The sequence below is a fragment of the Pangasianodon hypophthalmus genome, chromosome 29 (assembly GCF_027358585.1).
Source record: "Pangasianodon hypophthalmus isolate fPanHyp1 chromosome 29, fPanHyp1.pri, whole genome shotgun sequence".
Taxonomy (NCBI): domain Eukaryota; kingdom Metazoa; phylum Chordata; class Actinopteri; order Siluriformes; family Pangasiidae; genus Pangasianodon; species Pangasianodon hypophthalmus.
The window spans coordinates 2,649,264-2,664,328 of NC_069738.1; the positions used below are offsets into that span (position 1 = coordinate 2,649,264).

General features: G+C 39.2%; 1 protein-coding gene across 2 annotated transcripts; it reads right to left on the minus strand.

The window, feature by feature from the left end:
* Positions 1 to 995: 995 nt before the first annotated feature.
* On the minus strand, positions 996 to 9,153 carry cbx2 (chromobox homolog 2 (Drosophila Pc class)). Of its 2 annotated transcripts, XM_026910080.3 has the most exons (5): positions 8,999 to 9,153; positions 8,799 to 8,842; positions 6,115 to 6,180; positions 3,764 to 3,833; positions 996 to 3,587 (listed from the first exon to the last, which is right to left on the minus strand). In XM_026910080.3, exons 1-5 carry the CDS (start codon positions 9,068 to 9,070, stop codon positions 2,292 to 2,294), a joined length of 1,548 nt encoding a protein of 515 aa, XP_026765881.1. In that variant the 5' UTR covers positions 9,071 to 9,153; the 3' UTR covers positions 996 to 2,291. The 2 variants fall into 2 exon arrangements, with proteins under 2 accessions (XP_026765881.1, XP_026765883.1); XM_026910082.3 differs by lacking the exon at positions 8,999 to 9,153 and having other exon boundaries at positions 8,664 to 8,804.
* Between the last annotated feature and the right edge of the window lie 5,912 nt (positions 9,154 to 15,065).

Below are 15,065 nucleotides of genomic sequence, written 5' to 3' on the forward strand. Positions count from 1 at the left end.
AAGTCTCCATACATAGGGGAAATGAACACTTATTAACAAAATAGCTTCCAAAATTTTTCATACTTAGTTTATATTATCAAATTTTTTTCAGATAGCCTTTAAGAATGCCTTGGACAAAAGAAGAATGCATTGAAATCATTCTCATGGTTGGATCAGGAAGCTGTCAGAAGGTTGCAGTGGACATGCGGTTACGTGCATAACACCAGATATGAGTTCCTCATGAGTGGGAGAGACGACTCCGTGTGTTTTTAAAAAGAAATGGCAATCATGCTTTGTAAATAAAGTTACATTTTGCTAAAAAGTGTTAATTGCCCCTATGTAAGGAGACTTTTGGGACACCCTGTATATGTACATGTACATATAGAGAATGCTCAGTAGAGAAAATGAGACAAGCACACAAAGTTTCATGCTGAAAAACAAACATGAGCATGGCTCCATGGGTAATTCTGGCCCAGGTTAACTGCATGGTGCAAGATTTTTTCATATCACAAATTAGTAATGTAGTGATGTTCTACCATCATTGTGTGCTGTATTATTAAATAAAAAATAAAATTAGCAACATTTAAATTAAAACTGTCCACTCATGGACTGCATTACTGGTGTGAATCAACACTGGGATCCTGTCAACTCCAACACAAAAACTGAAAGCGTGCAGCCCGATATGAAACTCGCAGGATAAAGAAAGACCAGGTTCATTACAATGAACAAACCGAGTGCTTTCTGTGAGGCATTTTCTGCTTTCATTCATTCATCTTGTGTAAATGCCTTATGGTGGTCAGGGTTACAATGGTTTAAATTACTAATTTGTTTATATTTTGAAAGAGATACACATTTTGAACACCAGAATGTTCACTTTCACCCATAAGCTGCTCCTATGGTGGTCTTTTTCCACTGATGGATGGTGTAGGGGAGAAATACTTTTGTGAAGAGTAACAGATGCATATTTGACATATCCACATTTAAACTCACGCCCAAGTTTAATTCAAAAGGTCTGATTTAAAATGAGCTGCCAACTTTTATTTTTTTTTACAAAACCTTTTGCATAATCATCTAAAATAAAGATAGTAAGAAATAATAAATAAAGATGGAAATATTGTGTTCTATCAGAGAGAAGGCCACGTGTTCTACGATTATAATAAGGCAAAAAAGATCACATCTCTAAAACTGGCCATTTAAAAAAAAAAGCCCAGAAGAGTTCAGATAAAAACAAACAAAAAGAACTTTGGATACATTTTCTTCCTTTTGTAGTTGTACATGTCTGTAAACACTGTTTGAGAACTGTATGTCATGTTTTCTTCCATTTTCAGAAACAAATCGACTTGACTTTTTTCTCCCCATTAACTGAGCATAGCATGTAAAAACCCTTTCCCTGCCTGAGTATCGTATATTCCAGCTTGAGCATTGGACTCCAGCATCATTTAGATCGGTGGTTCTCAAACATTTTGGAGCTAAGAACTCCTTTAACTGTAAAATAAACTTCACGAACCTCCTCAGTACAGATTAATTTTATGAACATAATCCAACTATTTAAATATTAGGCTCATTATTCAAATATCTACAGTAATATCCCAGATATTTACTGGGGCTTTTTATTCCTGAACCTTCTAACAACAGTTCTGATTTAAAGTGAACAGCCAAAAAACTAATACCAATAAGACCACAATAATGCATATTATAACTTCAATAGGCTGAATAATGAATTCCTCCACTATAACAAAATATAAAAATAAAAATAAAATAAAATCACAGACCACCTAGCTATGCTTCAGATCCTGGGGGCTCCCAGACACCACTTTGAGAACCACTGACTTAGATGACAAATCAGGGAAATTCAACAAAAAAACTAATTTTAAAACCAAAAGTTCCACATTTAAAATCCTGGAAATGCAATTTTCGAGTTTGAAGATTTTCTTAACCTCCAAGCACCAACTGGTTCAGTCCTTGTGTAAACGCCAAGTCTGAGGATTTGTTATCTTCCAGGCTTCCAGGAGTTTCCAGAAATTCCAGTCTTACTATAAGACACTGTGGTTGTTTAATGAAAAAAAAAAAGCACCAATTGGCTAAGCACCTGAAAACGCTCAAATGTTGAAAACTGAGTAGTTTTTGAATCACCAAATGGTTTACCCACTTTCTTCAGTCCCTTAAATCCTTGCCTTGATTCAGGTATCCTCTTCTTCAAGAAGCAGCTTCCAGAACAGACTTGGTGGTTGTAACAAGAAACTGTGATCTACAACACTTTGCTAAGATACCCAATATCAATAGATACTTCAAGAATCTGTTCTCCAACTCTCTCAGTAATTCCGGATGCTAAAGAAACCCACGCTAGTGGGAGATTCTTTCACAGTTACAGTGACTAGATTAGCAGTGACATCAGTAACGAAAACATGTTCGATGAGGCTTCGTGTTGGCCTCCAGTCCTTGCACTCTGACTGCACTTCCAATGATAACTCCTGCCTTTCCCCAGTGAAGGGAGACTCCTGCTCGGATTCTGAACTGCTTCCCTCCTCGCCCGTGCTCATCTCACTTAGCGGTTTTGTCATTTTGCCTCCATCTTTTGAGCCAGTAAATGTCGGGACTTTCCGCTGCCTTCCCGGATTCGCTTTCCCCAATCTCTCCAATGGATCCTCCATTTTTACTTTTTCTACCCCCCCTGGTGTGCTGATATCACGGGATCCTGGTCGACCCAAAATCCCTCCTTCCGCTGGAGCACTTTTTTCCTGCACTGGACCTTTTTTCACTGTGCTCCCAGAACCCCTATGGTTGGTAACATCTTTTGGAGAAGCACTGACACTGAGTTGTGTTTTGTTGACACCAGACAAGCTGGAGACCTGAGTATTGGGGCTTTTCACTGAGGAGAGAGAGGATGCAGAAGGTTTTGTGTTCGTTGGTCTCTGCAGACCTGGAGTTTCCTGCTTTTTCGTCCAATTAGGAGCTCCCCCTGCCGCCTGTCCATTGGTACTGTTGGTAAGTTTTGAATTGTGCAAACTCAGAGAAGCCACTCCCGGAGACTTAGAGGATGAGTTTTTTAAATCCAGGCTTCCACCATTACCCATGTCTGAGACAGAAAGCTTAAAATCCGTCACAGGTTTCCCTTGGGACTGGGTGGATCCCAGGGTGTTCTTTGGAGATTCGTTGGCAGTAAAAGATCCTCGGTTCTGCATGGCTATTGTCTCCCTGTTGGCGGCTCGATTCAGGCCTGTGTATGTGAAACTGGCAGGCATCAGTGGTTTCTTAATGCTGCTACGCAGGTCTGAGAGAGAGTCTTTTAGCGGTGGCTTCATGATTTTGCGTGAATTTTTGGCCTGATTCTGCTTCAAGGCCCTCAGCTCTGGAGCAAGAGGCTTCCTGCCTCGCTTCTTTTTCTTTGGAGGATCCGGCTTGGCCAGCACGATCTGAGCCTTCTTCTGTGGGACAGGGTGCAGCTCCCGCACTCGAGGGCTTGGCTTTGTCTTTCTGTCGCTGTCATCCTGGTCGTCGTCATCATCTTCAGATGAAGAGGACGAGGAGGATGAAGATGATGATGAATCAGAGGAAGATGAAGATGATGAGGAGCTGCTTGATTTTGAGACTGGCTGAACCGGCTCCTGCTGAAGTGACAAGAAGTGAAAAGAAATCACTTGCTGGTGAATAAAATAATGTTTCATTAGGGAAAAATGCTATAAGTCCTGTGACGCCTGTACTGCCATATTCTCCTGGCACTCTGAAGTCCAGGAATAAATGCTGAGCTACAGTGCTGCATTTGTATCTAATCTGAGGTCCTTACCATTATTTTCCGAGGTCTTCCACGTGGTCGTTTCCCTCGCTTCCGAATCAGCAGCTCTCTTTCTTGCTCCCTGGACATAGTAGAACATCAAGATTCATAAATGCCAATACAAAATAGTCATCAATGTTGTACGAAATAACACTGCTGGCAAGAACCTTCTCGATACCACGAAGGAACTGAAGTTGAAATAATTAAGATAAACCACAAGCAGTAATTTTGTTTAATGTTCCACACAGGTGGATCAAGAGTACCCCTTGATAAAAGCTTATCTTTAACTGTGCTATCAAAGGACTAGCATTTATTAAGTCCAGCTTCCAGGTGAGTCCTGCTTCTCGACTGAGAAAGAGATTTGAGAATGAATCTACTCGACTGCAGAAAGCCAACTGTGTGTTTTGGGTTGCAGCAATTTTTTTGTAAATATAAGCTGCAAAACTGAGCCAAAAGACAGAACTGTAGGACTGCAGAAATGCTATGTTTTCTAGAGATTTGGACCAAAAAGAGAGAAAAACTCTTGATATGACACAAAAATGTTTTAAATTTAAGTTTTCCAGTCTGGAGATTTTTTTCCCCCCACACACACTTGATAAAGGTTTGTTTAATATTTTTCATCGCCATATTTCTGACCAGTGAAATAAGAGTTTTAGGAGGATGGTTTCAGCGCTATACGCTCCTCAGACAACTTTTCTCCCCCCACTGATTTGGATGTAACAAGACAATAGGTGTGGAAGCACCCTTAATTGTTCTCTCTCCAAAAAAAAAATTCCCTCCAAATTTGCAGAAGGTAAAAACCGAACTGATGCATTTGCTCAAGAATACAATAATATCTCATTTTCAAATCATTTCTGAACATTTGATGTCAGATCAGCATGTGCTTAACCACCTTTTTTGTCACAAGGGTTTTGCTTTGATCAAAAATAAAAATCCCCATCTTTATTGTGCCACAAACTCAGGTTGTGAAATCTAGTTCCTGTTTTTTATAAGTTAAAACCATCGCCTCCACACTTCCTCCCTTGCTGAGGCCTCGTTGCAGAAATGTTATTTTGATAGACCAGTTTTTCTCTTTTCTTCTCTTTTTTTAACCAGACTAGAGATGCAACAAGCAAGCATTTCTGATCATCTATTTCCTATTCAAATATTATGCAAGTTAATTACATCATTGAGATGAACAGAATTTACCAAAAAATGTCATTTCTCTCATCATCCATTTTATGAGTTGCAAAAAACAAACAAACAAAAAAAAAACATTAAGTTAATGCTTTTAAAGCAGGGTTTGTACATTTTAACAATCTTCAAAATCATAACTCATTCAGGACTAAAACTTAAATACTTCATTGCTGAATATTCACCGATTATATAAACTGATTTAAACTCTTACACTGAAATTTTAAATTACTGACTAATTGCAAAGATCACAAAGTCCCATGTGTGTCCCATGAACTGGGAAGCGAAATCTCTCACTGCAATTACTATCACGGTCAAGAAACATTTCCTGACTGAAAAGGTTTGCTCATGTCCTAGCATTGCAGAACAATAATGCTTATCCATCACATTTATCTTAACATTTAATAGCTTTTATTCACGTATGAAGACATGAACGTCTTTTGAAAGACCTTTTTGAAGGTAATTTTTAAAAAAAAAAATAAATTTCTTATTTTTCAAGGAGAATGGAAGTTTATTTCCTGTGACTTTCCAGAGTTCCTAGAACAAGCCCTGTAAAGCAGAGGTGTAGCAAATGGGTGGAGTTCAGGACTGAATCTCTCTGGAATATTTTATGACCATTCCAAATGTTTATTTGTGGGTGGTTAACCTAACGCAAATTACAGCTTATTATATATGTGGTAACATTAATATGGTGAGATTGGTTGACGCTTGCTCGTGCCTGAAATGATTGGATAGCAAACTCGTGCATTGTTGCTTATCCTGCTGTCTGGCAGCTGTTCAAAATGCAAAAGTGCCTTACACTTATCAATATTAGCACAGCTCATGGAGTAACTTTATTTCCTCATCCCACACTGCTAATTGCTGCTCTATGGCACTCAGATTCCTACAGGATTTCTCTAGACATTTTAGTCATGATTAACCTGTGCTGTTTGTATTTTTTTGCTACTGAGTCTTTTTCATGATTAAATCTGAAGCTAGCTAAAAAGAGATAAAGCAACAGTTTGAGACTCGGGTGTGTAACGTCTCTGTAAACGAGCCCCATTGGCACCACTAAAGCCCTATCTGCATGTCCACAGAGGTGAAAGACTACAAACGGTGCTGCGCTCACGCCCGCTGGAGCGTTTCAGCCCGTATTGTTTACATTCAAAGCAGGAGGAGCGTTTTCCTCGGCGAGTCCCGACCCCCCTCACCTCTTATTAAACGCAGCCAGCAGTCTCGGGTCCAGCAGGTTCTCCTGAGGCTCCCAGCTATTGTGCCTGAAAACACAAAATACACAAATTAGAGCTGTTAGTCAGTTCCATCTGCACACACAACCCAGAGAGCAAATCACTCAAACTCCACGCCATGACTTTTATAACACAAAGAGGAGTTTATCAGGATCTTATACAGCCAGTGTTCATGAACAACACACACGTCCACTGTCACAGAGATAGAGGAAAAGAAGCTGGAGATAAAGAGAGACAGAGAGAGACACACACAGAGAAAATAAGAGTAAGAAAGAAAGAAAGAAAGAAAGAAAGAAACTTAGTAAATAAGAATAAAAGGAAAGTAAGAAACAAACAAGAAAGATACACAGAAAATTCAAAAAGAAAGAAAGAATAAAAAAAGTAAAAAGTAAGTAATAAACATACAAAGTATAAGAAAATAAAATAAACATGTAAAAGTAGAAAGAAAAGAAAAACCCAAAGAAACAAAATGGCTCCATGTAAATAAAGTGTGTCACGTTTTTGGGTTATAACAAGACACACAAACCGGAACTGCACCATTTTCTAACTTTCCAGTTTCAGCTGGAAAAAACTAAAAACATAAATTATGATCTATTTCACTTTCTCGAGGTTCTTCATGCATTTTTTTTTTTTTTTTTTACAAAATTATAGCAACACACCAGGAAAAGAAGAAAAAGTGTGTTCTGAACATGTTCTGAAAAAAGTGTAAAAAAAAAAAAAAATCATTAGAAATTTTTAGGAAACACGTAAATAACATACTTAATAATTTAATAGTCAGACTCTTCACTTCTTCTCCAATAAAACATGTTTAAACGCTCAGGAAAATCTTTGCTTTTCTGTAAACAAAGCCGCCGTTATTTATCTATTTAATTACAGATTTGTGCAAGAGTGAAAGAGTGAAATCGGCTCTCGAGTAGCACAAAGAAGGACACGCATATGTTAAAAGCAGGTGATTAAAATAATCAATAGCCACTGAGCAAGTGGAAGCAGATGGAGCGGTGGGAAAAAAATGGAGTGTGATTGACAGATAAAATACCCACTGCCTAGGATTAAAGAGTGACAATAGAGAGAGAGAGAGAGAGAGAGAGAGAGAGAGAGAGAGAATAAACACAAAATCAAACAGAATATAAAAAGACTGACAGAAAAATGATTAAAAAAGATAACTGATAAAGGACAAGGGGATAAAGAAAAAGAACACAGAGAAAAAGAGAAGGATGAAATGTAGAGTTAAAAGAGAAAAACAGAGAAATGTGATGACAGAGATGGAGAAAAGAAGCTGGAGATAAAGAAAGAGAGAGGAAAAAACAAGAAAGAGAGAAAGACGGCATATATAAAAGAAGAAAAAGGTAAGAAAACAGAAAAAGAACTAGTCAGACGAAAGAGAAACAAACAGACGACAATTTTTTTTGTTTAATTTGTATTAAATATTTTCCCCCTGAGCTACAATTCTCAGTCTTGCCCAATTAATTATTACAATTTTATCTTGCTTATTTATTTATTATTAATTTTAGGATGATTTATTTATAGTTGTATATTCACTTTATATTACAGTTTTATTTTCCTGCTTCTTTTGCTTGTTATTCTTTGCTTTTAATTTTCTTTTACATAAATTTGTATTTCATTTTTAGTTTTTCTTCTTCCATCTTCCTAAACCTAATGTGTTACAATAATAATAAAGTTTATTACATTTTTGCTTTTTCTCTGTGAAGAACCTGAGCTGCATTTTATTGTACTCAAGGTGCTACGTATAAATAAAGCTGATTATTTTCTATTAAGACAGAAGTTACAATATAGAGATGTACATTTTTATATACAGAGATATTACATGTTTATTTTCTCTTAGGTTTTTTTCTTTGTACTGAACTTTAGTAACATTATTATTATTATTATTATTATTATTATTATTAAGACAGAAGAGAGAATGCAGTGATAGAAAGTAAGATATTAAAAAGAGATTAATAGAAAGAATAAGAGGAACAACAAAGAAAGAAACAGAAAGAGAGAGAGAGAGAGAATGGATGAGAGACTATAATAAGGGAACTCACACACACACTCTCTCTCTCTCTGTGTGTGTGTGTGTGTGTGTGGAAGGGCAGCTGCAGTTGTTTATGAAAGACGGCACAGAGCCAAAAACGGTTGAAAACAAAAGAAAACCAGAAAAAAAGGCGGCGGATGTTAAAATATCCTGCAACACTGTTGAGAGGAGAGTAAATATTTACAGCACTGTGTGATGCATTAACACTAACATTAAACACCACCATTAAACACGCGGAGATTAAAGACAATGCTACTGAGAAACAGATTAAAATCCACACACACACACACACACACACACACACACACACGAAAAAAGGAAGTTTGTCCTCCAGTGTAAATCATCTGAACCTAACCTGGAACAACACTCAGGCTAATCTCAGACAAAAGAGCAGAGTTGAAAACAGTAACAAACACCCAAGCGCAACTGTGTGTCCCAAAGCCGAAAATGTAGCACTAATCCCAGCCTGCAGTCATACTTCTCCATTTCTCTTTACTCTGCACAGGGATGAGTTGCACTGTAACTGTTACACTGAAGCAACAAGCGACACGATGCTGCTGCTGCTGCTGCTGCTGCTACTGCTGCAGTTTTCATTGTTTCAGCTCACACTTACTTGGACGACCATCCTCTCCACTTCACCAGATACTCCAACTTTCCCTGTGCAAAACACACACACACACACACACACGAGCGCAGAACGTTCACACAGGTCACACAATGCAACAACATCAATCCCCAAACGCGCAAACCCATTATATTTAAATAATAATAATAACAATACTAATACTAATAATAGTTAAAGTGCAATCTTACCTTTCTTAGTCTTTTACTGAGAATGCACTCCGCATCGAAAACCTGCTCTCCTACAGCACTCAACTCCTCCATGTCTGCTCCAGCACCAGCTTTCCTCCTCCTCCTCCTCTTTCTCCTCCTCCTCCTCTTTCTCCTCTACCACTGAAAGACAAGGAACCGCGAGGGGGAGGGAAGAAGAAAAAGGCGAAAAATTCAACAAAACAGCCCGGAAAAGTTTGGCCCTCTGCGGACGCCGTCGGTGGTGACGTCATCGCCCGTTGCTTCACACTTCCTGGTTTTTTTGTTTTTGTTTTTTTTTTTTTTGTAAGAACTTTATTCAACAGTAAGAAAAGTTCTCTACAAACATAAATGGCCTGATTTAATACTGAATATTTCTAATCCAGACAACAGACAAGCGCCATAAAACAAACATGTAAAACAAAGGATGTAAAACAAAAATGCAAAAAAAAAACAAAAAAAAAACAAAAAAAAGGAAAAAAGAGAAGATCTAGAGATTCTCTGCATGTTTAATTTCCTCTATTAAGTTACAGAGTTTCAAGGCATTTTTCTTCTCCATTAATTGCAGTGAGAAGAAATAATGACACAGCTCCTTGTGAAATATGTAGAAATTCAGTTGTTTTCAGGAATCTGTTCTTATGTAAAAAGAATTTTCCAAGAATAATAATTATGTTAATTGCCAAGTTGTGTGTTTTGTCTTTTATAAATACACCAAAGATCACATTTTCTTTTGTTAATTCAGAGATATTGTCAAATGTAGGAATTAACCAGTAATGCAAATGCAAATCTTCCCAAAAGGCACTAGCAAATTTACATTCATAATATAAATGTTCATAAATATAAATGTTCTGTTGTTTCAATCTGTTCATCACAAAATGAGCAATTGTTATGATCTAGACCAAACTGATATCTTAAAAATTCTCTGCAAAGATCCATCCTTTGCCTTTGGTGCAACTTCCTGGTTCAGTGGAATTAATCAGAATAAAAAAGAACAATAATAAAATATTTGAGCTAACCAAATGTTTAAAACAAAGTGGATTTGATTATCTGTCATTTATAAACAATAGGGAGAAAGAGTGTAACATAACATAAATACAAAATACAAATCCAGGTAATTATATTGCAAAAAAAAAAAAAAAAAAAAATGCTGAGATTGAACATCTCTCAGCAAATAAACTGATCATTACTTAAGTTCCTTGACCAAAATAAAAGACCTATTTATTAAGTTGTTTTGCTGAGCTGGGGTTACTGTCTGTGTGGAGTTTCACGTTCTCACCATGTCTGCATGGGTTTCCTCTGGGTTCTCCAGTTTCCTCCCACCTCCCCAAAACATGCCAATAGGTGGCTTGGCTAAGATAAATTGCCCCTAAGTGTAATGGGGTGTGTGAATATGTGCATGCGTTATGCCCTATCAGGGGTTGTCATCACATCCACAGTGTATTCCCACCTCATGCCCAGCGTTCCCAGTTCCCATAAGCTCTGTATTCACCCTTACACAGATCAGACGCTTACTGAAAGTGAGTGAAAGAGTTAACTCAGTCAGAACATTCAGAACAACAGCATTCAGAATGACCAACAACAATGACACTGCAGCAGCTTTTGGAAGTCTATGTTTTAATGCAGACCTATTTTTTTTAAGACTACATTAAGCAATTACATAAAATGACTGCACCAATAGGGGGTAAGGTTATTATTTACAGCAAAGAGGGGATTGAATCTGGAATGGGATGTTCAAAAAGCACATATAGGTGTGATGGTCAGCTAGGGAAGGCCGTGTGTGTGTGCGTCGCTTACCTGGGGAAGAGATGGCACCAGGATGCACTATAGGAAGAAGGCAAGTTGGTGGAGGAGGCGTGATCCTCTGGGCAATGTTCTGCTGGGAAACCTTGGGTCCTGGCATTCATGTGGATGTTACTTTGACACGTACCACCTACCTAAACATTGTTGCAGACCAAGTACACCACTTCATGGTAACGGTATTCCCTAATGGCAGTGGCCTCTTTCAGCAGGATAATGCAACCTGCTACACTGCAAAAATTGTTCAGGAATGGTTTGAGGAACATGACAAAGAGTTCAAGGTGTTGACTTGGCCTCCAAATTCCCCAGATCTCAATCCAACTGAGCATCTGTAGGATGTGCTGGACAAACAAGTCCGATCCATGGAGGCCCCACCTCACAACTTACAGGACTTAAAGGATCTCCTGCTAACGTCTTGGTGCCAGAAACTACAGCACACCTTCAGAGGTCTTGTTGAGTCCATGCCTCGATGGGTCAGAGCTGTTTTGATGGCGCAAGGGGGAGCTACACAATATTAGGCAGGTGGTTTTAATGTTATGGCTGACATGCACACATACAGTCAGGTCCATAAATATTGGGACATCGACACAGTTCTAACATTTTTGGCTCTATACACCACCACAATGGATTTCAAATGAAACGAACAAGATGTGCTTTAACTGCAGACTGTCAGCTTTAATTTGAGGGTATTTACATCCAAATCAGGTGAACGGTGTAGGAATTACAACAGTTTGCATATGTGCCTCCCACTTGTTAAGGGACCAAAAGTGATGGGACAATTGGCTTCTCAGCTGTTCCATGGCCAGGTGTGTGTTATTCCCTCACAATGAGCAGATAAAAGGTCCAGAGTTCATTTCAAGTGTGCTATTTGCATTTGGAATCTGTTGCTGTCAACTCTCAAGATGAGATCCAAAGAGCTGTCACTATCAGTGAAGCAAGCCATCATTAGGCTGAAAAAACAAAACAAACCCATCAGAGAGATAGCCAAAACATTAGGCGTGGCCAAAACAACTGTTCGGAACATTCTTAAAAAGAAGGAACGCACCGGTGAGCTCAGCAACACCAAAAGACCCGGAAGACCACGGAAAACAACTGTGGTGGATGACCGAAGAATTCTTTCCCTGGTGAAGAAAACACCCTTCACAACAGTTGGCCAGATCAAGAACACTCTCCAGGAGGTAGGTGTATGTGTGTCAAAGTCAACAATCAAGAGAAGACTTCACCAGAGTGAATACAGAGGGTTCACCACAAGATGTAAACCATTGGTGAGCCTCAAAAACAGGAAGGCCAGATTAGAGTTTGCCAAACGACATCTAAAAAAGCCTTCACAGTTCTGGAACAACATCCTATGGACAGATGAGACCAAGATCAACTTGTACCAGAGTGATGGAAAGAGAAGAGTATGGAGAAGGAACGGAACTGCTCATGATCCTAAGCATACCACCTCATCAGTGAAGCATGGTGGTGGTAGTGTCATGGCGTGGGCATGTATGGCTGCCAATGGAACTGGTTCTCTTGTATTTATTGATGATGTTACTGCTGACAAAAGCAGCAGGATGAATTCTGAAGTGTTTCGGGCAATATTATCTGCTCATATTCAGCCAAATGCTTCAGAACTCATTGGACGGCGCTTCACAGTGCAGATGGACAATGATCCAAAGCATACTGCAAAAGCAACCAAAGAGTTTTTGAAGGGAATGACGTGGACTGTTATGCAATGGCCAAGTCAATCACCTGACCTGAATCCGATTGAGCATGCATTTCACCTGCTGAAGACAAAACTGAAGGGAAAATGCCCCAAGAACAAGCAGGAACTGAAGACAGTTGCAGTAGAGGCCTGGCAGAGCATCACCAGGGATGAAACCCAGCGTCTGGTGATGTCTATGCGTTCCAGACTTCGGGCTGTAATTGACTGCAAAAGATTTGCAACCAAGTATTAAAAAGTGAAAGTTTGATTTATGATTATTATTCTGTCCCATTACTTTTGGTCCCTTAACAAGTGGGAGGCACATATGCAAACTGTTGTAACTCCTACACCGTTCACCTGATTTGGATGTAAGTACCCTCAAATTAAAGCTGACAGTCTGCAGTTAATGCACATCTTGTTCGTTTCATTTGAAATCCATTGTGGTGGTGTATAGAGCCAAAAATGTTAGAATTGTGTCGATGTCCCAATATTTATGGACCTGACTGTATACACACACATAAAAAAGTCTGCATACTCCTGTTAAAATGTTAAAATGGCAGGTTTTTGTGATGTAAAAGAATGAAACCAAGACAAATCATGTCAGATCTTTTTCCACCCTCAATGTGAAATTACAATGTATAAACATTAAGTGAAAAACAATAATTTTAGGGAAAATAGGAAAAATAAAAAATAGGAAAAATAGAAAATTTACAATAATCTGGTTGCATAAGTGTGCACACCCCTAAACTAATACGTTGTTGAAGCACCTTTTGATTTTAGTACACCACTCAGTCTTTTTGGCTAAGAGTCTATTGGCACTTCTTGACTTGGCAATATTTTCCCACTCTTTCTTGAAAACACATTCTAGATCCTTCAGATTGTGAGGGCATTTCCTGTGCACAGCCCGCTTCAGGTCACCCCACAGAGTTTTAGTTGGATTCAGGTCATTCAAAAACATGAATCTTCTTTTGGTTAAGCTATTCCTTTGTTGATTTGGATGTATGCTTTGGATCATTTTTGTGTGGAAAGTTGAAATTCCTTTTCGTCTTCAGCTTACTAGCAGACACCTGAAGGTTTTGCACTAAAATCGCCTGGTATTTGTAGCTATTCATTAAGAAAAGCAGCCCTAAAGCATGATGCTGCTACCACCATGCTTCACCATGGGTATGGTGTTCTTTAGGTGATATGCTTTTTTTGCACCAAACATACCCCTTGGAATTATGAAATTATTTTACCTTTTGGAATTGGTCTCATCAGACCATAACACATTTTGCCACATGGTCTGGGGTGATTTATTTAAGCTTGGATGTTTTTTGTGCAAAAAGGCTTCCTACCCCAGAGCTCAGGCATGTGAATAATATGAGAGATTGTTGTCACGTGCAGAGAGTAATCAGTACTTGTCTGATATTCCTGCAGCTCCTTTAATGTTGCAGTAGACGTTTGACAGCCTCGCTTCTAATTTTTTCTTGTCATTTAATAAATAATATATTAATAATAAATTTTGGAGGGATGTCCAGTTCTTGGTGATGTCACTGTGGTGCTCCATTTTCTCCATTTGTTGATAATATCTTTTACAGTGTTCCAGGGTACATCTAATATTTTGGAAATTCTTTTATACCCCTCTCCTGATCTATACCGTTAGAAAAGTGAGATACCATGCATGCTTTGTAAGCTTTTTGCAGACCATGGCTTCAGCAGTCGGATGAAACCAAGAAGATGTGAAGAAAATCCTACAGAAACAGCTGGCCTTTATTCGGGGTTAATCAGAATAATTTCAGTGATGACAGCTGTATGATAATTACTTTCGAACATGAGATTGAATGTGATTGGTTCATTCTGAACACAGCCACATCCCCAATTTTAAAAGGGTGTGCACACTTATGCAGCCAGGTTATTGTAAGTTTTTTATTTTTCCTATTTTTGTCACGGTTCATGGGTTCACCGGCTCCTTCTGGCTGTTTCATGTACTACGGTTAATTAGTCATTGCTTTCAGTTGCCACTCATTACCGGCTCTATTTATACCTCAGTGTTTGTACTGTCTTTTGTCAGTTCGTTGTCTTCATGTTTGTGCTTTTTCAGCTCCGCGGTTGCGCTGCGTGTCTTGAACTCAGGAGGATTACGGTGTCCAGCTGGCTTCCTGGGACTGTCTGTGCTGCTTGTTCTGTTTCTGCAACCTCATTAAAGCCTCAGTTTACTCGCTACTGAATCCGCCTCCGTTTTTGCCGTGACAGAACGAACTGACCTATATTATGGATTCAGCGAGTGCCGCTGGAGTCAACAGTTTTCTCTCGGACACGGCCGCGCTTCTCGACAGGCAAGAGGAACAGATGGTCGCCACGGGTCGCGCGGTACAGGCTTTGGTGGCGCAGGTGTCCGAGCTCACTGCCCAAGTGCAACTACTCAGAACCGGATCGGTGACGTCACCCACTGCGCCAGCTCCTCAAGACTTAACCCCTCAATCGCCGCTTACTCTTCAACCCGAGCCACCTCCCGCCCCATACTCTGGTGAGCCGCGGCTCTGCCGTGCCTTTCTCACCAAATGCTCGCTTTTTTTTTCTCTCCAGCCCCAGACCTTCTCCACCGAG

Excerpts from the sequence above, each read along its gene's own strand:
- cbx2 (XM_026910080.3), bottom strand. The coding sequence starts at position 9,070 with ATGGAGGAGTTGAGTGCTGTAGGAGAGCAGGTTTTCGATGCGGAGTGC. Across the intron at positions 8,843-8,998 it reads TCAGTAAAAGACTAAGAAAG|GGAAAGTTGGAGTATCTGGT; the intron begins GTAAGATTGCAC and ends TGTTTTGCACAG. Across the intron at positions 3,588-3,763 it reads GAAGACCTCGGAAAATAATG|CAGGAGCCGGTTCAGCCAGT; the intron begins GTAAGGACCTCA and ends TTGTCACTTCAG.